This window comes from Heterodontus francisci, chromosome 4 (genome assembly GCF_036365525.1).
Source record: "Heterodontus francisci isolate sHetFra1 chromosome 4, sHetFra1.hap1, whole genome shotgun sequence".
Classification (NCBI taxonomy): Eukaryota; Metazoa; Chordata; class Chondrichthyes; order Heterodontiformes; family Heterodontidae; genus Heterodontus; species Heterodontus francisci.
The window spans coordinates 24,539,384-24,560,961 of record NC_090374.1 but is presented as its reverse complement, the minus strand read 5'-3'; the positions used below and the strand labels follow the sequence as shown (position 1 = coordinate 24,560,961).

General features: G+C 44.4%; 1 protein-coding gene across 1 annotated transcript in view; it reads right to left on the bottom strand.

Annotated features, from left to right (window-relative positions):
• Positions 1–21,578, bottom strand: part of galntl6 (polypeptide N-acetylgalactosaminyltransferase like 6) — a 1,388,519-nt gene that overhangs the window by 792,687 nt on the left and 574,254 nt on the right. Inside the window, exon 5 of the mRNA XM_068028772.1 lies at positions 15,050–15,216. Coding sequence (XP_067884873.1) covers positions 15,050–15,216 — 167 coding nt within the window. The remainder of the gene's footprint in view (positions 1–15,049; positions 15,217–21,578) is intronic.

Genomic DNA, 21,578 nt, shown 5'->3' with positions numbered 1-21,578 from the left:
ATTCAGGAAGCTCAACACCAAAGCAGACAAAGCAGCCCGCTTAATGGGCACCCCATTCACAAACTTATACATTCACTCCCTCCACCAACGACACACAGTGGCAGCAATGTGTACCATCTACAAGATGCATTGCAGCCACTCACCAAGGCTCCTTAGACGTACCTTCCAAACATATGACCTCTACCACCTAGAAGGATAAGGGCAGCAGATGCATGGGAACACCACCATCTGCAAGTTCCCCTCCAAGTCAAACACCATCCTAACTTGGAACTATGTCACCATCCCTTCACTGTTGCTGGGCCAAAATCCTGGAACTCCCTTCCCAACAGCATTCCAGTTGTACCTGCACCAGATGGACTGCAGTTGTTCAAGACGGCAGCTTACCAATACCTTCTCAAGGGCAATTAGGAATGGGCAACAAATACTGGCCTTGCCCATATCCCATGAAAGAATTAAATAAAAGAAAAAGAAAACAAATGCGGGATTAAAGACTGACATCAAAAACGTTTTTTAGGTTTGATCAGATCTCTCTTGGAATCAACTCTGAAGATGTAACGCACTTAAATTAAGCTGAGCACTAATTGTAAAGGCATTCGTAGTTGCTTTAGTTCTTCAGGTTGTTAAAACTGCTCAATTAGTTGATTCCAAACACAGAAATTCCTGATACAATATTCTGTGGTGCCAATTAAGATTGTTTGACAGAGGAGCCTGTCACTTTAATAAGGACCTCTTGGTGCTGTATTGTACATCTACAAAAATAAATCAGTCGTAATGACTTGATGTGCAGTATGACTCAGTGGTGTGTGTCAATACCTGTTGCATTGTCATACCATGATTAACCTGCCTCAGTAGCAGTAACAACTCTAATGCCACTAGATGCATATTAAGATGATAAACCAGGCCGTGGCATAATAATGACATTAATTCACACAAATGAAACCATTAAAATTGGTCACTATTAGCTATCAAATGCCAACAAGTGTAGAAAACCTGTCAAATTAACCGTTCCGAACTTCACCTCAAGTGGGCACCAGGATCCAATTAGACTCTGAAATGTCGAATTTGTGGTGTAAATATATGCAATTCTGACAGGCGACTACATAACACATCTTTATTGGTGGATGAAACTGCATTTCATTGTGCTTGAATCAAAAGTGTTATCTTAAAGGTGAGGCTGTTACAGTTCTTACAGTGGCTGAGATGCATCACAGACTTGCTAAGGTAACTTTATTAATAGCACAGGAAGACCTCACTCTAATTAACTCCAAAAAGGGCAACTTGATACTGCAGCACTGCAGCAGAGACAGTTCTGTGATCGCTTGAACCGTTTCAGATGAAAGAGGCTGCCAGTCCTACAGCCCCAGATTTGGCATCCAAAAGCACCACAAATGCTTTTTTTCTTCGATGGAAAGTGAATTAACACCAGCTCAGGAAAGTGGAACTATAGCTTCTACTGAATGAGGAATGAGGGGCGGGAAACACAACAACGACTAGTAGCCAATCTGAGCTCTTAATTCTATAAAGGGATGGTAGAATAGTGGTTATGTTACTGATTGAGTATTCCAGAGGCCTGGACTAATGATTTGGAGATGGCAGTTCAAATGGCAGCTTGGAAATTTAAGTTCTATTAATTAAATAACTCAGGAATTAAAAGAAAATTGTACCAGTATCAGTGATGTAACCATGAAACTACTGGATTGTTGCAAAAACCCATCAGGTTCATTCATGCCCATTAGGGAAGGAAATCTGCTGTCCTCACCCAGTCAGGCCTATATATGACTCCAGACCCAGAGCAATGTAGTCAAGTCTGCACTGCCCTCTGAAATAGCTGAACAAAGCCACTTAGTTGTACAGCGATAAGTAATCAATGCTGACTTTGCCAGCAACACCCACATTCCGTGAATGAATAAAGTGAAAACTATACCCCCTCCTTCTGAAATTTATGTATCCTTTGAAATATTTGTTGCAGTCCTGTATTACCAATCCAATTGCCTGTGGTAAACTTGTAAAATTCTGACATAGAAGGAATCGCTTATTAAAACCCTGGGCAGGATATAGTGTAGCTGGTGGGGCTCCCAGCACTGGGCCATAAAGGTGATGGGAACCCCGTCTTGGCCACTGGGGGAACCCCACCCCCCGCCTGGCTCTATTTAACAGCACCTGGCCAATTAACAGCCCGGCATCGGGATCCTCATCAGAGAACCAGCAATTCAATAGTATCGGCAGCACCACTGGGAGCGATGGCCACTGCTGGTACTACAAGAGGCCTTGGAACCAGGCCCAGGACTGGAGACACGGACCTCAGGTAAGCGAGGTGGGGTCGCCGGAGACAGTCTGGCTGGACCTGGTGATAGCAGCAGGGAGCGGGGGTGTTGAGTACAGGGGGAGGAGAGGTTCAGGGAGGTGGGTAGTTTTCCGCTAGGGGGCCACAGATTGCCCACAGAGGAGGGCCCACTCTCAAGTCCGCAGGGAGGTTGCCTTGTTTTACTGGGTGACCACCCCGTATGGCAGACGCTCCCCACAGCTGCTGGCTTAATGCCAGTGGCAGCAGGAAGAGGCCCTTAAGTGGCTGATAATTGGTCTCTAAAGAACTCAACTGATCTCTGGACGGGGAGGCCATCATTGGACTATCCCGCCCTTGACTAAATTGCAGTGCGATGGGAAAGTGGCACTCTGCCCCTAGCCTCGCAATTCAATGAGCCCTCCCCCACCTTCTATCCTATCTCTGGGAGGGGGTGGCCATTAAATTCCGCCCTCTGTGTGCAGCACTTTCAAAACGCACACACATATGGATTAATGTCCGCTAGTACACACAAGTTCCAAGCTTCTAGGCCAAGGTGCAATATGAAGGTGAGGCATTTTCCCCACAGAAAGTAGGGAAAGATTGTGATCATGAGGGCAATGGTGTTGGACACTGCAGAGCACACATTAGATGCAGGAGTGCACCTCTTGGCTTCACATTCAGCAAAGTTTTTTTTTAAATTACTTTTTTGTTGGTGGTCCCTCTGAGGACTGCTGGTTAAGTTGAATGTAAACTATGCTTTTCGGAATGTTTTACAGAACTTTCTGCTTTTCAGAGCTGCCCAATTTTGCAAAGTGGGCTTCAAAGTGGTGTTAGGCTCCCTATTTGCATTTACAAAGAGTGTAACACTTGTTTAAAGCATGGGCCCCAGACACTTCCATTTCAGCCTTTTCCAATCGGGTGGATGCACTCATTACACACCAGAAACTGCGTCCCCACCATATTTAGAAAAGCAGGGAAAGAGTTGTCCAGGGCTTGTTTCCTAAAACTGGTAGGTCAGGCAGTCTTAGGTGCCTGTTTTGTGCCTGAACCAGTTCAATTGAAATTCTAAGCCAATCACTGAATAATCATTGAAAATAGCCACTTATTTTTTATTCATTCATGTGATGAGCATCACTGGCAAGGCCAGCATTTATTGCCCATTCCCAATTGTCCCTGAGAAGGGGTTGGTGAGCTGCCTTTTTGAACTGCTGCAGTCCATGTTGTGTTGGTACACCCACAGTGCTGATAGGAAGGGAGTTCCAGGATTTTGACCCAGTGACATTGAAGGAACAGCGTTATAGGTTCAGGCCAGGATAATGTGTGACTTGGAGGGGAACTTGCAGGTGATGGTGTTTCTATGCATCTGCTGCCCTTGTCCTTCTAGGTGGTGGAGTTTGTGGGTTTGGAAAGTGCAGGTATCTGCTACAGTTTAGTAGAGTAAGAGGCGACTTGATTGAAACATATACGATTCTGAGGGGTCTTGACAGAGTGGATGTGGAAAGGATGTTTTCTCTTGTGAGAGAATCTAGAACTAGGGGTCGCTGTTTAAAAATAAGCGGTCGTGCATTTAAGACAGAGATGAGGAGTCTTTGGAACTCTCTTCCTCAAAAGGCAGCGGAAGCAGAGTCTTTGAATATTTTTAAGGCAGAGGTACATAGATTCTTGAAAGCAAGGGGGTGAAAGGTTACTGGGGGTGGGCAGGAATGTGGAGCTGAGGTTACAATCAGATCAGATTATTGAATGGTGGAGCAAGCTCGAGGAGCTGAGTGGCCTACTCCTGCTCCTGATCCGTATGTTTGCATGTTCATATGTGCCGTTGAAGGCGGCTTGGCGAGTTGCTACAGTGCATGTTGTAGATGGTACACACTCCAGAAGTGGCACTGCAAATCTTATTTCACTCACCAATTAGGATTACAGTCATAAGCTTGCATTCTTTTACTTAAAAAGTCTTGAATTTAAAACCTTAAAAACTGCTTTTCGATAGCGGGAGACTTTAATAAGCTCTTGTCACTGTGAATGTCTATTTAAAAAAAAGTCACCTTCTGTGACAGTCCTGCAGAGGAAAAAATGGACAGCCTCCAACCGTGGAACAGTGTCCAGGGAAGCAACCTTTATGGCACTCCAGCACACTTAATAAATGTACTGTGCAACGCCATTACTTTCCGACACTGGTGCTGCCTCTTAAATGTCACGATGAAGGAGAGCTGAAAGAACAATTCTTTAAGGTTCATTTAAATCGCTCTTTAAGCACCGCGGGGAGCAGACTGAGGAGTATGAAGCAATTGCGTCAGGTTCTGGGTTGCCATGCCGCCTGAGTGTAGACTACTGTTCACTGGACTGTGACACCAGCGGGGCTGGATTCTGTTTGATAGATTTGAATTTAATCTTATTAAAATTCTTATTTACCTTGTAACGCTGTACCTTTTTATTTGCTGTCATTTCAGGTTTTTTATGTCCAGTTGCCATAGTTATATTGTAATTCCACTAAAAACAGATTCTTCACAAACATTCGAATTTCACACTGAACCATCTGATCTAAAGTAGATATACTGCACAACAGAGTCCAAATACTGCAGTGATGCACAACAGTGGTGTACTCATCATGAGGCAGGGCTGCAGTGATTTCCTCTTTCTGTTATCTTTAGGGCTGCATTTAGAAAAACGAACAAACTCGTTTTTATATATCACCTTTCACAACCTCAGGGGTGCCCCAAAGTACCTCATAGCCAGTGAAGTAACTTATTTAAGTGCAGTTACTGTTGTTGTGTTGGAAATGCAGCAGTCAATTTGCACACAGCAAGCTCCCACAAACAGCGATGTGATAATGACTAAACAATCTGTTTAAGTGATGTTGATTGAGGAATAAAATATTGGCTGTGACACTGAGGAGAAGTGCACTGCTCTTCTTCAAACTTGTGCTATGGGATCTCTTATGTCCATCTGAGAGGGCAGGCAAGACCTCGGAGACATAATTACCACCGTGTGCCACCCTTGTCCTATGTGGAAAATGATGGTGTCTTAACAATGCAACACATTATTAATATGTAAGTTGTCCAGGAACCTGTGGTAAGGAAGAGTTACCCCCAGGAATTGTGAACCTGGATGATATGTACCACTCCGTTAACTTCACAAAATGGCCATTAACCTCCCCATGAGTTTCATGAAGTTGCTGTAATCATGAAGGATTTAGATAAAGTAAACAAAGAGAAATTGTTTCCAATGGCTGAAGGGTCAATAACGAGAGGGCACAGATGCTTGGCAAAAGAGCCAGAGGTGACAAGAGGAAAAACGTTTGTACGACATGCATGGTTAGAAGTGCACTGCCTGACAGGGCGGTGGATACAGATTCAATAATAGCCTTCAAAAGGAAATTGGATAAATACTTGAAGGAGAAAAAATGCAGAGATATGGGGGGAAAAGACAGGGAGTGGGAGTAACTGGATTGCTCTTCAAAAGTACCAGCACAGACATGATAGGCCAAATGGCCTCCATCAGTGTGGTATTATTCTATGATTAATTAAATAGTTAGTGGAAACATGGCTTTAATTAGGATTTTCAAATTAATTAGAAACTAGACCCATTTGAAGTCATAGCCTCAAGGATGAACTTGTTCTCAACTTCTTCAATTATCTTTTCCTTTGGTTAATAAACAGGAACCCCACGAAATCCAACATGTATGATCTTACACTCTACCCCATCCGTTAATAGGTACTGGGAAGGTAGCCTGGACCATATTGACTATTGTCCTATTTCCTGTTTCGTGTCCATTTTGTGAACTGCTCTAATTAATACTTTGTCATTGTTGAAATATTTTAATCTGCCAAAGAAGATTTTTCCAGGGTAATGAGCTAAGTGTGTTTACAGATTAGCAAGTAATTATGTTCCTAAGGATAGCCAATTCATTTTCCTTTGGTTTGCTATATAATGTTAGAGACAGTAGTGCCCTTAAGCAACACAACTAATCAATTTATCACTAACTGATCTCAGTGAAGTAATTGATCCTCTTCAGCTACCTCAGGGTACAAAGTTTTCACTCTCATTCAGCTTTTTAATACCATTCTTATGACCTCATGTGGCACCGTAAGTAAAGGGTGATCTAGCGGACGGCCTCAATTCATCTGCAGCTTCTTCCAATGAATCCATCCATTTTAGAACCTAACAAGTGCCTAAGAGTAAACTTAATTCGTATTGTGGCATTGCTAAATTGATGAGGCAAGCCTTTCAATGACATTTGCATTGCGCAGGACATTTCTTTTTCTGGTCCCACTACAGGGAGTGTCTAAATTTCCCTTGTTAGGTGAAATCATGTTTCCTTCTCTTCCATCCCCTTCCCGCGTCACGCTCTCATATAAAATTCCAGCATTCCTGAGGTGTCGTAGAGAATTGAGCTCTTTTTCTTCCAGTGAAACCAACAGCAACAACTTAAATTTATGTCATACCTTTAACATAATAAAATGTCCCAAGCTGCGCAAAGCAGCGTTATAAAACAAAATTTGACACTAAGTCGCATAAGGCGATATTAGGCCAGTTGGCCAAATGCTTAATGAAGGAGGTAAATTTTAAGGAGCGTCGTAAAGGAGGAAACAGAGATAGAGAGGCTGAGAGGTTTAGGAAGGGAATTCCAGAGCTTAGGGCCTAAGCAGCTAAAGGTACAGCCACCAATGGTAGAGCAATTAAAATCGGGGATGCACAGAGGCCAGAATTGGAGGAGCGCAGATATCTCAGAGGTTTGTGGGGATGAAGAAGATTACAGAGATAGGGGGGCAAGGCCACGGAATAATTTGAAAACAAGGATGAGAAGTTTAAGATCGAGGTGTCGCTTGACCAGGAGCCAATGTAGGTCAGCGAGCACAGGGGTGATAGGTGACCGGGACTTGGCACGATTTAGGGCTCAGCAGCAGAGTTTTGGATGACACAGGGTTATGGAGAGTAGAATGTGGGAGGTTGGCCAGGATTGCATTAGAATAGTCAAGGCTAAAGGTAATAAAGGCATACATGGGGATAGCAGCAACAGATGAGCTGAAGCAGGGGTAGAGTTGGGTGATAGAACAAAGAACAAAGATAATTACAGCACAGGAACAGGCCCTTCGGCCCTCCAAGCCTGCGCCGATCCAGATCCTCTCTCTAAACATGTCGCCTATTTTCTAAGGTTCTGTATCTCTTTTCTTCTTGCCCATTCATGTATCTGTCTAGATACATCTTAAAAGAATCCATCGTGCCCGCATCTACCACCTCCGCTGGCAATGCGTTCCAGGTGCCCACCACCCTCTGCGTAAAGAACTTTCCACGCATATCCCCCCTAAATTTTTCCCCTTTCACTTTGAACTCGTGTCCTCTAGTAATTGAAACCCCCACTCTGGGAAAAAGCCTCTTGCTATCCACCCTGTCTATACCTCTCATGATTTTGTACACCTCAATCAGGTCCCCCCTCAACCTCCGTCTTTCTAATGAAAATAATCCTAATCTGCTCAACCTCTCTTCATAGCTAGCGCCCTCCATACCAGGCAACATCCTTGTGAACCTCCTCTGCACCCTCTCCAAAGCATCCACATCCTTTTGATAATGTGGCGACCAGAACTGTACGCAGTATTCCAAATGTGGCCGAACCAAAGTCCTATACAACTGTAACATGACCTGCCAACTTTTGTACTCAATGCCCCGTCCGATGAAGGAAAGCATGCCATATGCCTTCTTGACCACTCTATTTACCTGCGTTGCCACCTTCAGGGAACAGTGGACCTGAACACCCAAATCTCTCTGGACATCAATTTTCCCCAGGACTTTTCCATTTACTGTATAGTTCACTCTTGAATTGGATCTTCCAAAATGCATCACCTCGCATTTGCCCTGATTGAACTCCATCTGCCATTTCTCTGCCCAACTCTCCAATCTATCTATATTCTGCTGTATTCTCTGACAGTCCCCTTCACTATCTCCTACTCCACCAATCTTAGTGTCGTCTGCAAATTTGCTAATCAGTCCACCTATACTTTCCTCCAAATCATTAATGTATATCACAAACAACAGTGGTCCCAGCACGGATCCCTGTGGAACACCACTGGTCACACGTCTCCATTTTGAGAAACTCCCTTCTACTGCTACTCTCTGTCTCCTGTTGCCCAGCCAGTTCTTTATCCATCTAGCTAGTACACCTTGGACCCCAAGCGCCTTCACTTTCTCCATCAGCCTGCCATGGGGAACCTTATCAAACGCCTTACTGAAGTCCATGTATATGACATCGACAGCCCTTCCCTCATCAATCAACTTTGTCACTTCCTCAAAGAATTCTATTAAGTTGGTAAGACATGACCTTCCCTGCACAAAACCATGTTGCCTATCACTGATGAGCCCATTTTCTTCCAAATGGGAATAGATCCTATCCCTCAGTATCTTCTCCAGCAGCTTCCCTACCACTGACGTCAGGCTCACCTGATGTTAGAGAGGTGGAAATAGGCAGTCTTAGTGACAGTGTGGATATCTGGTCAGAAGCTCATCTCGGGGTCAAATATGATACCAAGGTTGTGAACGTCTGCCAGGGAGAGAGATGGAGTTAGTAGTGAGGGGACAGAGCGTCTAGTAGACCTGAAGACAATGGCTTTGGTCTTCCCAATATTTAATTGAAGGATGTTCCTGCTCATTCAATACTGAATGCTGGACAAGCAGTCTGATAACTTAGCAACAATGCAGGTGCTAGTGAGGTAGAGCTGGGTGTTATAGGCATACGTGTGAAAACTAATGCTGTGTTTTCAGATGATGCCACCGAGGGGCAGCGTGCAAATGAGAAAAAGAGGGGGCCAAAGGTGGATCCTTGAGGGACCCCAGAGATAACAGTGCAGAAGCAGGAAGAGAAGCCATTGCAAGTGATACTATGGCTACAATTAGACAGATAAGAATGGAGCCGGGCAAAAACAGTCCCACCCAGCCAAATGACAATGGAGAGGTGTGATAGGAGGATGGTGTTTTCAACAATTTCAAAGGCTGCAGACAGGCCAAGAAGGCGCACATTTATGTAGAACTTTTCAAAACCTTTACTGCCAATAAATTGGAACGCCATTGCTATTCTGTAGGAAATGCAGCAGCCAATTTGTACACAGAAAGCTCCCATAAGCAGCAATGAAACTAATGACTAAATCATCTGCTATGAGTATTAGTTGAGACATAAATGTTAGCCAGGACACATTGAGAGAACCAAGTGACTTTAAACTTATGGTTTAGGAAGGGAATTCCAGAGCTTAGGGCCTAAGCAGCCAAAGGCATGGCCACCAATGGTACAGCGATTAAAATCTGGGATGCACAGAGGCCAAAATTGGAGGAGCTGGAGAAGATTAGAGATTACCCTTTTCACTACAAGATGTTTTCCTCGACTCATGTCTAGGTCCGTTATTCACAAATGGATAGAGATTCATCGCGATGATTATTCAACACCATTATCATTGTATCATGTGACTACGAGGATGACAGAAGGTGAACTAGATGGACGTCTTCTCATCTAGAAACTCCTATGACCCCAAGAATTAGATGGTCACATCACCTGACATAATCTCCTATTTCTATGCCTTGGTTGGGTGCAATAGAACTCAAGGTTTAGGTAGTTGATTGACATTGAGTTAATAGTAAGGCCAATATTGCTGGGCAACTGTAGCCCATAACACTCACTAACTATACTAAGCCCAGTCCAGAATATAGTACGTGGGTGTGCCTTTCTTAGGCAATCTTCTGCCCAACATTTCCAGTGCATTATGCACTAATATTCAAACTGCACTAGATTTTAGGCCTGCACTTGTGTGAACGTGTACGTGGATGTCTGCAGGCATACATGCGTATTTCTGCATCAGTCTCATTGCATAGATGGTCCTAAACAACCTCGCTGGAAACAGCCATTTTAAACAGTAAGCCTCGCTTGATGTCGATTTTCGGGTAAGGTTCGCTGTACAACAATCCTTTGTCTCTTCACTGCGCAATGACATGTAAATGGGGGATTTTGAACCAGCTGTTATTTTTTAAACACAGCTTACAAGCTGAAAAGTGCTTAGAGCCACAGCATGTCAGTTCAAAGGCGAAAGGACCTCTATGTGCTGCATTTTCGAGAGATTAGCCCTCACACATTAAATGTGCCTCTAGGGAGGCTCATCAAACTCTTTGTAGTGGAAGAGCTGGCAATGATAAGATGGCAAAAAAGCAACGATGGAATTGATACTCCATTTCTGTCAGCCAACGGACAAAGGATGGAAGAACCTCACTGAAGATTTCGTAAGCCATAAAATCTTCCACAAATGAGAATTTTCCTTAGCCGCATATGAAATTCGATTGCATTATCTCCAGGTCAAAAACTAACTCCTGTAAATCCCTTGCCCGGACAAAACTAATTAACTGGAAAATTGAAGCAGCATCCCTTTGAATGACTGGAGCACTTTTTATGGCGGCAGAGCACTTTTTCCAAATGAAGAACATCGCACTTTTGATGTTTATATTTGCGAAGCAGCTTAGCAATTTGCCGCAGGCACTTCAACTTCTGATGCTTTGATAATATGAATTTAAATAGCCAACACCTTGCACAGAGCTCAACTGTTGCCCATGATCTGCTCTGATTCTGAGAACATGAATAAGCCCCAAGCATATACAGCCTGGAATAGTTAATTTCCTCCTCTACTTCCTTGTACATTCATTCTTATGCAGAACAATGCGTGGTGGGGTATACTGCCATGCTACTCATGGACTAGCCGTATATCTACAACATTGTAGGACCGATTATTCAATTAGATCATAGCTTATTTGTATCTTAGCTTCATTTAGTTCCCTATCCCTTAATACCATTACCTAACAAAAATTTACCCCAGTGTTTGAAATTTTCAATTGCACCTCCCTCTCTCCTGCTTTCCCCCCGCCCCCCGCCACCAGCTTCAACAGCTTTCTGGGGGAGAGAATCCCAGATTTTGTGTGAAGACATGCTTCTTGACAGCCCAGCTCTAATTTAATGTATCGTTGGAAAAATAATACTTGCAGCTTTTAACATGTTATCAGTAAATCCCATCTGGTTCACAAACGTCCTTTAGGGAAGGAAATCTGGTGTCCTTACCTGGTCTGGCCTACATGTAACTCCAGACCCAGTTGACTCTTACATGCCCTCGAAATGGCCGAGCAAGTCACTCAGTTCAAGGGCAATTAGGATGGGCAATCAATGCTGGCCTGGCCAGCGATGCCCACATCCCATGAAAGAATAAAAAAAATAAGGCTGCGTTTGCTGACAATGCTACCACTAGGTGGCGGTGCAGTGGCACATGCACAAATGCAGCATGTGCCACTAAAACGTCACAGTCTGCGACTTCAGGCAGCTGCCAGGACTAAAGATGGCGCTGCTCAAATAATCACATGAAGGCAACCTAACCTAAACACATGGCAGCACACGATGGCCAGAGGAAGAAAGCAAGCGAGCGAGCGGGCCGGGGACAGTGTGGGGGTGTGGGGAGCAGTGGGCCAGGGACGGGGGGGAGGGAGCGGAGCGGGCTGGGGAGGGGAGGGAACAAGCGGGGAGGGGAGGGAGGGAGCGGGCCGGGGAGAGGAGGGAGGGAGCGGACGGGCAGGTGAGCCAGCAGTCGGGTGGTGGGAGGGGGGGGTGGGCGGGTGGTGGTGAGCGAGTGGGCCGGGGACGGTGAGCGAGTGGGCTGGGGGCGGTAAGCGAGCGGGCCGGGGGCAGTAAGCGAGCGGGCCGGGGTTGGAGGCGGGGTTCGGGAGCGGGCGGCGGGGGGGAAGGAGGAGAGCGCACCCGTCACAAGCAAGGTCTTCGGCCGTGCTCTCCCTGCACCCGCTCTCTACCCGCTACCCAGACCCCCTCTCCCCCCACCCCTGCTCTCTACCCGCTACCCAGACCCCCTCTCCCCCCACCCCTGCTCTCTCCCTGCTCCCCAGACCCCCTCTCCCCCCACTCCTGCTCTCTCCCTGCTCCCCAGACCCTCTCTCCCCCCACCCCTGCTCTCTCCCTGCTCCCAGACCCCCTCTCCCCGCACCCCTGCTCTCTCCCCACTCCCCAGACCCCCTCTCCCCCAACCCGTGCTCTCTCCGGGCTGGATTCCCCCCACCATCTGCCCACGTTACGCGATGACGTCATCTGCGCACGCGCCAACCAGCCCTGGTGCGGCAGAAAGCAGTGCATGCGCAGTGGGTAGGAACCAACCTGCGCATGTGTGCGGATTGGCGCAGACGGATGACGTAAGCTGCTGGCTGCGTTGTCAGTAATCACTTTGAATAAATAATTAGGTGGCTTAGGACTCTCTCTTCAAGTCTTAGGGCAAGACAATCCAACAGAGTGCCCACTGCCCAAGTAATATCAAACTTACAACTGGTCATAACAGTAAAGATGGTTTAGACTCTTGAAAGGTGCCACTAATGAACATTGGCAAATATGTTAGAAAAACATAGGTACTTTTATACCAAATGAGTACAGTCATTAAAGGAAGACCCACTCTCCCTCTACTGGCTGCATTCTATATTATAAACAAGCCTGGGACGTTTATCCCAAAGGCATTTTCAGCATGCAAACATGAGGGTCAAGATGAAGGAGTTGTTTTAACAATATGAAGGTAGGAAGCCAGTCCTCTGCATTGGCTTTCCGTGAGGCTCTGTATAAAAATGGAGCTGGCGTACCAATGGAAACCAGCTGTGCACCGCACCACCATCAACTCCCCCCAGTTCCCCAATCAGGATCCAAAAGCAGGAGAAGTCACTTTTCTGAAACAGCAAATATGCCAAGTATAAAGGTTAAAACTCACTTCATTGTAAAATCACAAGTGAAGTGTGAGTGAAATAGGTACAATATCAATGATCTATTATGCATATTCTCGTTACTAACCGATCCCCAACATGTTCCTCAGGACAAAGCCTTTTGTGAGACATTGCTTCAGTACACGGTCTCTTCTGTTATTTGTACTGCCCTTGTCTCCATTCCTATGTTAGTTATCCTTCTGGATCCGAGCAAGTTCTCTATATTATAGCTATTAATAGAAGTCAAAGCATAGTGAATTTCAAAACAGTTCAAGTGGTCACTATTAATTGTATATCAATTGCATTTAATTATATGCAGGTGGGGAGCATTAATTGGGGTTTCACTTGAGCACATATAAAGAGACACTTAGTGAAACTGTGGTGTGCTTGAGTTAGGAGGTGTATGTTTGTAATGTTTCACTCTGTCAATATATGTAAGACTGAGTAAAGATTGGCTCCAGTACTATCTTTCACTAACTGGCTTTCTGGATTAGAACAGTCAGCCTCAACCTCCCTATGAGTGTCAAGAAATTGCTGCATTTGCACTGTTACAATGAATTAAACTTGCTGCAGGAAATTAGAAATGAGTAGATTTATGTTCCTGGTGAAGTGGGACCAAAAGGGCGACATTAAATGCATTACTAATCTCAGAAGAAACACTGTAGTTGTGAGAGACCCATTGAATGATGGGGTACTTGACTACTAAGCTGGGATTGTACAACTCAGTACCTAACTGCCTCTACAGCCTGTGTAAACATGCTGTCCTTGCTTCACTAATCAAAGAGATAAGGGGAAGACTGGAAACGAGACACGCAGCAATAAACCATGGGAACCCGCAGCTTCAAGTTTGGGGGCGGAGATAACAGGAAGATATCTGTGGGACAATACAATCCAGTTCATTGATCAAATCATGAACCTGGTATGCGTCGAGAGTAGTGTGAACAATGAGTAATGACTATTGTATTCTATAAATGTATGCTGTAAACTCTGTATCACTGAGAAGTTCTTTGGGTTACCAGAAGCCTCTTCCTTGCATATGCTTGAAATAAAGTCTTTATTTGCTTTAATCCCATGGATTTGAGAGTAGATAAATTCTTTCCACAACCCTGGAATGCCACTTAACCCAAAAAAGGAACAATTAAAACTGTGGAATCTCATTCCTGCAGGTAGTAAATTGTTCTTAGAGATTCCTAAAATGTAAAAGTTAAATTTTTGCCTTACTTTTCCTGTTGCTCTCTTTCTTTTTTCTCTCTTAATCCAACCTTACTTTTTCTCTCTTTATTCCTGCTTCTGAACCAGATTTGACTCCAATTCCCCCTACTTGGTTTTCCATCACTCCTCGGTTCTTTCTCAATCCTTAAATTGCATTAGTTCAAGTGATACACCATTGGTCCCACCATTCATCAAGGTCCCAGATGCCCTGTTATCCTTGCCATCCCATTATCAGCGCACACTTCCAGTAAGTTATAGAGTAAAACATTTTCAGGCTGAAGTTTGAGGGAAAATATGTAACTAACTGGTGTGAGATTCCCCACTCCAGCAAATTCTGGGTCATTATTATATGTAATACTGAAATAGGCCTTGATATAGTCCATAAATAATCAGACAGTAGCCAGTGCTGTAACATGCAGAGATGCCACTTACAAGATGTTCTTCAGTAAAGTTGGATACTGCCTCTCGGAGGCTGACTAATGTGACCTGAATGTGCCCTTGACTGTGTTGATGCAAAACCCTGAGATATATGCTCTTTACATCACAGCTGGAGTTATCCAGCAAACTGCTTCAGCTAGGACTATATTTTCCATTATTTCAGCAAACTCTTAAAAAAGAATTGTCTCAATCACGGCAGCGTTTTAAAATATACAGCAGATGTTACAAGTTGAAGAGGGACCTGACAAGCCGGCAAGGCACTGGAAGTACAATGCAATCAGATCAAATGCATAGGGACAGAACCAGCTCTTCAGACAGGGTAGAGGGAAAGACGCTACTGCAGACGCTCTTGCTTACCTCTATCGCTGAAGTCATCCACAAGAATGATCTCTGCTACTAGCTGGTCCGGTGAGCGGCTGATGACACTGTGCACTGTCCGCAGGAGTGATGACCACCCCTCATTGTGGAAAGGAATGATGATACTGGTGTTTGGCAACTTTTCCAAGTACATTTTATGCTTGCAGCTATAAAGAGATAAAGAGGTCAGTGAGAGGACAACAGGGGGGTGAACAGCGGGGAAGGGCCATCACATTCACTAATAGGTCACTATGACGATACAAAATTGGCAGGCAGGGAAAGACCAGCCTGCCCCACACTCACAATGGCGAAAGCATCATGAATAGGCATTTCCTTGCTCCGTCAGGCCCTCCCTCACCTCCTCCTCACATGTCATCTCCTAGGAATTGCAAAAATACTGAGAAAAAACCCAGAGCCAATAAGGGAGAAATTAATCTGGAAAATTCCTCCACAACCTCCTCAGCAGATCACTTGGACCAGGTGTTGTAAAGACATTCTACATGATGCAATCTCTGCCCTAGTCAAGAACCCAGTCCAGCTTCCTCTTGAAGGCAGACAGACATTCAGCACTCACCACACCAGCTGTAATGTATTCCACAGGCTCACTGGTCTCCGGGAGAGAGAAAAACCATGTGAAGTCCAGTCTATTTCTACTCTTGTGTAATTATAATCACTTCCCACTTTAATGGGGGGTGAGAGGTCATTTTTTTTGTTCCTGAAAATGTTTGGTTATTCCAAAGGCAGCACAAATGAATATTAGGAACAGGAGTAAGCCACTCAGCCCCTGCAGCCTGTTTCACCAATCAATTAGATCATGGCTGATTTGCATCTTAATTCCATCTACCGGTAACCCTTAATACCTTTGCTCAACAGAAAAACAGGAAAATGCAGACATTTTCTTTTACTCTGTCCCTCCTCCTTTTTATACCTATTGCCCCCTTCCTTCCTGATGAGGTGCAATTCCATGGAAGCTAGTAACCTACCAGCTTTTAACAGCAGAACCTTTCTTGTATAGCTCTCTATTGTGATAATGTGGACTGCCAGAAAAGAAATGTTTGCTTCCCTGGGCAATGATATTTTACCTTGGTTTTTTTTGGAACTTGTACTTTTCCTGCATTTCATTGCACGGTTGATTCCCTGATCGATTATTTCAGTTTGGTGAATTGGGAGGGTAAGGGGTCATCTATTAAAACAACGCAGGAGCAGGAATAGACTAGATGCTCTTTTGCCAGAGAGTAGAGGACCTTTGGAATACATTGCTGGCTGGTGCAATGGGTGCTGACTCTTTTCATCTTGAGGGAGATGTACCATTTCCTGGCACGGGGCAGAGATCACATCCTATGAAAGGTAAGCAACTTAACAGTTAACGCAAGCATGGTCAATGTTGACTCCTGGGCAGGTTTGGATTGCCTGAAGGAGTCAGGTTGAATTTTCCAGATTTTACATTCCCCTTGTTGACCTTGGGATTCTTTTTCTCATCTTCCAGCACACTGCATGACTGCGGAGGGAGGTAGGAAGATCCTGAAGCATACTGACTGTGGGGTAGATTTGATAGACCCGCTGTTTTTTTCCCTGCCTGTCATTTCCATATGTCCTTTAGTTTCCGGAAAACCAGTAGCCAAATGAAGTATATTGGTCCGTAGACAAACACTGCCTAAATATTTAAGGGCAAATTTTGTTAGGGCCTGTACTGTCAGTGGCTGAGCATACAGTATTTCCACATTGGATAATAGCAGACACAGTTAATGATGATCAGACTGTGTGCGCAGCCTCCCGACAGCAGGGAGAGCTAATAACATTTTCTATTATAATGCTACAGTATAGGACACTGAATCAACTGTTTCAGCCAGTATCGACATAGCTGCAATCCACCAAAGTGAGCAACTCCCACTAGTCCTTGCTTCAACACTGCTGCAGTTATTAATCACAAGCAAGTTCCGTTTATGAGCCATTTAATTGAATGAATTATGGTCGGCAATACAAACCCCACCCCAAACTACTTTAGTTTACTTGAGGAAGGGGCTGGGCTTATTGTTGGAATTTGCCTGCGAGTGAACTACATGCCCTCTGACATTAACCCATTTCAGAAAACTATTACTAATGTGGGTATCACTGGCAAAGTGTCAGGTATTTCCCCTTCCCAGTTGCCTTGAGAAGGTGGTGGTGGGCCTTCTTGAATTGCTCCACATAGTGGTTTGATACAACTGAGTGACTTGCCAGGCCACAGAGGGGCAGTTAAGAGTCAACCATGTTACTATGAGACTAGAGCCCCATGTAGGCCAGACTGGGTAAGGCCATAAGTTTTCCTTCCCTCAAGGACGTTAGTACCACCAGTTGAGTTTTTACAACAGTCTGACAGCTTCATGGTCACATTTACAGGCACCAGCTTTATATTTCCAGATTTTTTTTCCAATTGAAGTCAACGTCTCGAATTACCAATGGTGAGATTTGAGCCCACATTCACTGGACTATTAGTTCAGACCTCTGGATCACTAGTACAGTAACATAACCACTACGGTAAAACGTAGGACCGATTGTGCTCTGGGTCTCAGCGTGAATAGAGACGGGCTCCCACAAGGAGAATAAAAGCTGGTGAGTTGTGAAGGGAGACAGCTCTGCCAATACAAACCTTGATGCAAAAATTCCCAAATTTGTTAGGCCAATTTGGAAAGAAATTATTTGCATATCCCTGATAACCCCCTGACTGCAGGTACATATCTCAGCCCTGCTACGCTTGGTGTTTTATTTAAGTTGGAGCTTGAGGTTGTTTTAAGGCTTGTGTAAAACAGAGAGCAGTTTCAAACAGGACCTTATCTTGAAATGACAGCATTCGACTTCAAGCAAAAAATATTGGTGATACACTGTTACTTGTTGCTGAATCGGACTGTAAACTGCACTTAGCCTGCTGAAACTGAGACCTTATATAAATAAGTGAACAATTGGATTTCCCCAGAGCTTCCACATGATTATAGTATTAAGGCACTGGCTGGTAGTTAAACTGCTGTGCTATGTTCCAAAGCACTTCACTGAATTCAGTAACAATCCTCTTACCAAGTGGGATGTTGTAAAGTGCTACTTTGACAGTTAAATTCCTCATTCTCCAAAGGGACCAGAGGTTGTAAAGTTAAAGCCCTTTGATTATTTCACTCTTTGTGCAGTCTTTCCGCTTCTGTTCACAGGCCACTCAAAGCACTCTAGCACATGGCTGGATAGCTCACGCGTTTGAGCATTGGGGTCAATTACAGATGGCACATAGCTTCAATATGTGAGCACTGGAGCTTCCTTCCAGTGTCAGCCATGGGTAGCACTGTAGCCTTTGAGTCAAAAGTTTGTGGGCTTAAGTCGCACACCAGAGACTTGACCACATTATCAAGGGTGACACCCCAGTGCAGTACGTAGGGAGTGCTGCACTGTTGCAGGTGAGGTCTTCAGGATGAGATCTTATACCGAGGCCCCTATTTGCCCTCTCATGTAGATGTAAAAGATACCATGGCACTATGATGATGAACAGCAGGGGAGTCTTCACCAGTGTCCTCAACACCGAAACAGATTATCTGGTCATTATCACATTGCTGTTTGTGGGAATTTGCTGTTCACAAATTAGCTGATTCTTACATTTCAACAGTGACTAAGCTTCAAAAGTACTTCAATGGCTGTCAAGTGCTTTGGGATATCCTAAGGTTGTGAAAAGCACCATAAAAATGGAAGCTCTTCCTTTATTTGCTGCTGATGCATGCAAATGTTTAAATGGAGGAACACAGAAATGTACAGTTATCAGAAAAGACCAGTGCAGTGAATTTGGCTGGACCCAGTAAATCCAGAGATGGGATTAAGTGCAGGCAGCTGAAAGAAATGACTGGCTCGCACAATGTCCGAACACCATATTCTGCTACCAGCTTGCAGAAGCTTCAGGAATACCTCTGCAAAGTGAAACATTCAGCAGATTGAGGGAGAGATGTGATTATGCTCTGCATAACTGCAATGAGATGCTACAATCCTTAGTCATGCAATCAGTGGCACTCACTCAAAATATTATTGAGCAGAACCCATTCCATCTTATATTTCAAGATGATCATGAGGCTTGACTAACTTCTTCACTGTTGCACATTTCTGATTTCCTCATTTGACTTTGCTTCTTCCCAGAATTTTGCTTCAAACAGGAGAAGATGAAATCAGTTATGAATAAATACATGTTATTTTATGAACAAGTCAACACAAAGCAGAACACTTGCAATCAGAAAACGTTGAGTTCAATCAGAAAGAAGCAATTGTGACAGGAACAAAGTTGAGTAACTTATCAATGCTTGCAGTTGGACTTGCTAAGTTTAAGGCGATGAGGCTATTGGATTGCAGTGACTGAAAATGCACTTTCCTACTCTACAACAATGACAAATTGCATTAATATAGTGTCTTTAATGTAGTAAAGCATCCTGAGGCACTTTATCAAACAACATTTGACACAAAGCCACATAAGGAGATATTAGGGCAGATGAGGTCAAAGCGATAGGTTTTAAGGAGTGTCTAGGAGGAAAAAGAGGTGGAGAGGCAGAGAGGTGTAGAGAGGTAATTCCAGAGCTTTGGGCCTTGGCAGCTGAAGGCTACCAATAGTGGAGCAATTAAAATTAGTAATGCTCCAGAGGCCAAAATTTGAGGAGCGCAGATATCTCAGATGGTTGTGGGGCTGGAGAAGATTACAGAGATAGGGAGAGGTGAGGCCATAGAGGGATTTGCAATAAGGATTAGAATTTTAAGATGAGACGTTGCTTAACTGGGAGCCAATGTAAGTCAGCGAGCACAGGGTTATAGGTGAACAGCTCTTGGTGCGAGTTAAGACATGGGCAGCAGAGCTTTAGATGAGCTTAAGTTTATTGATGGTAAGATGGGAGTCTGGCTAGGAGTGCATTGGAACAGTCAAGTCTAGAGGGAAGGCATGGATGAGGGTTTCAGCAGTAGATGAGCTGAGACAGAGGAGGTGTCAGGTGATGTTACGGAGGTGGAAATAGGCTGTCTTAGTAATGGCGCGAATATGTAGTTGGAAACTCATTTCAAGGTCAAACATGACACCAATACTGCAAACAGTCTGGTTCAGCCTCAGATAGTTGCCACAGGATGAGGGATGGAGTCATTGGCTCTAACAGTACTGGATGTCGGACAAGCAGTTAGACAAGTTCAAGATAGTGGAAGGGACATGAGAGGTGATGGTGAGGTAGAGCTGGGTGTCGTCAGTGTACACGTAGAAACCAACGCTGTGTTTTCGGATGATATCATTGAGGGTCAGCATGTAGATGAGAAATGGGAGCGTGTCAAGAATAGATCCTTGGGGACACCAGAGGTAACAATCCTCCATGAACCTTGTGCTCTTCCAATGCTGGCCCCTTGCACGTTCCGAATTTTCATTGCTCCACCATTAGTAGCAATGCCTTCAGCTGCCGAGGGCCTAAGCTCTGGAATATGGTCCCTAAACCTCTCTCTCCACCTTTAAGATGCTCCTTCAAACTCTTTGATCAAGCTTTTGGTTACCAGTCCGAATAACTCCATGTGACTTGTTGTCAAATTTTGTTTGATAACGCTCCTGTGAAGCACCTTGGGACATTTTACTATTTTACGAGACTTGGGTGTCCTTGTACACAAGTCGCTGAAAGCAAACATTCAGGTGCAGCAAGCAATTAGGAAGGCGGAATGTTGGCCTTCATTGCAAGAGGATTTGAGTACAGGAGCAAGGATGTCTTACTGCAGTTATACAGGGCCTTTGTGAGACTATATTTGGAGTATTGTGTGCAGTTTTGGTCTCCCTATCTGAGGAAGGATGTTCTTGCCATGGAGGGAGTGCAAAGAAGATTTACTAGGTTGATTTTTGGGATGGCAGGATTGACGTAGGAGGAGAGATTGGGTTGACTCGGCCTATATTCACTAGAGTTTAGAAGAATGAGAGGGGATCTCATAGAAACCTATAAAATTCCAACAGGACTCGACAGGCTAGATGCAGGGAGGATGTTTCCGATGGCTGGGGAGTCCAGAACCAGGGGTCACAGCTCCAGGATTCGGGGTATGCCATTTGGAACCAAGATGAGGAGAAATTTCTTTACTCAGAGGTTGGTGAACCTGTGGAATTCTCTACCGCAGAAGGCAGTGGACGCCAAGTCATGAAATATATTCAAGAAGGAGATAGATATATTTCTTAATGCCAAAGGGATCAAGGGATATGGGGAGAAAGTGGGAACAGGGCACTGAATTAGACAATCAGCCATGATCTTTTTTGAATGGCGGAGCAGGCCCGAAGGGCCGAATGGCCTACTCTTGCTCCTATTTTCTATGTTTATGTCTATGTCTATGTCAAAGATGATATATAAATGCATGTTGTTGTTGATGACCGTAAAGAGGAAAAGGAAAGTGGCTGTATACATCCCGCTGTAACTATTGTATGTTGACATTGAAACTTCAGGATTTTATCAACTTACACCTTAATTTTGGAATTATATTTGAAAGGTAGTTATTAAGTTTCCTCTTTGTTTATTCCTAAGATAAGATA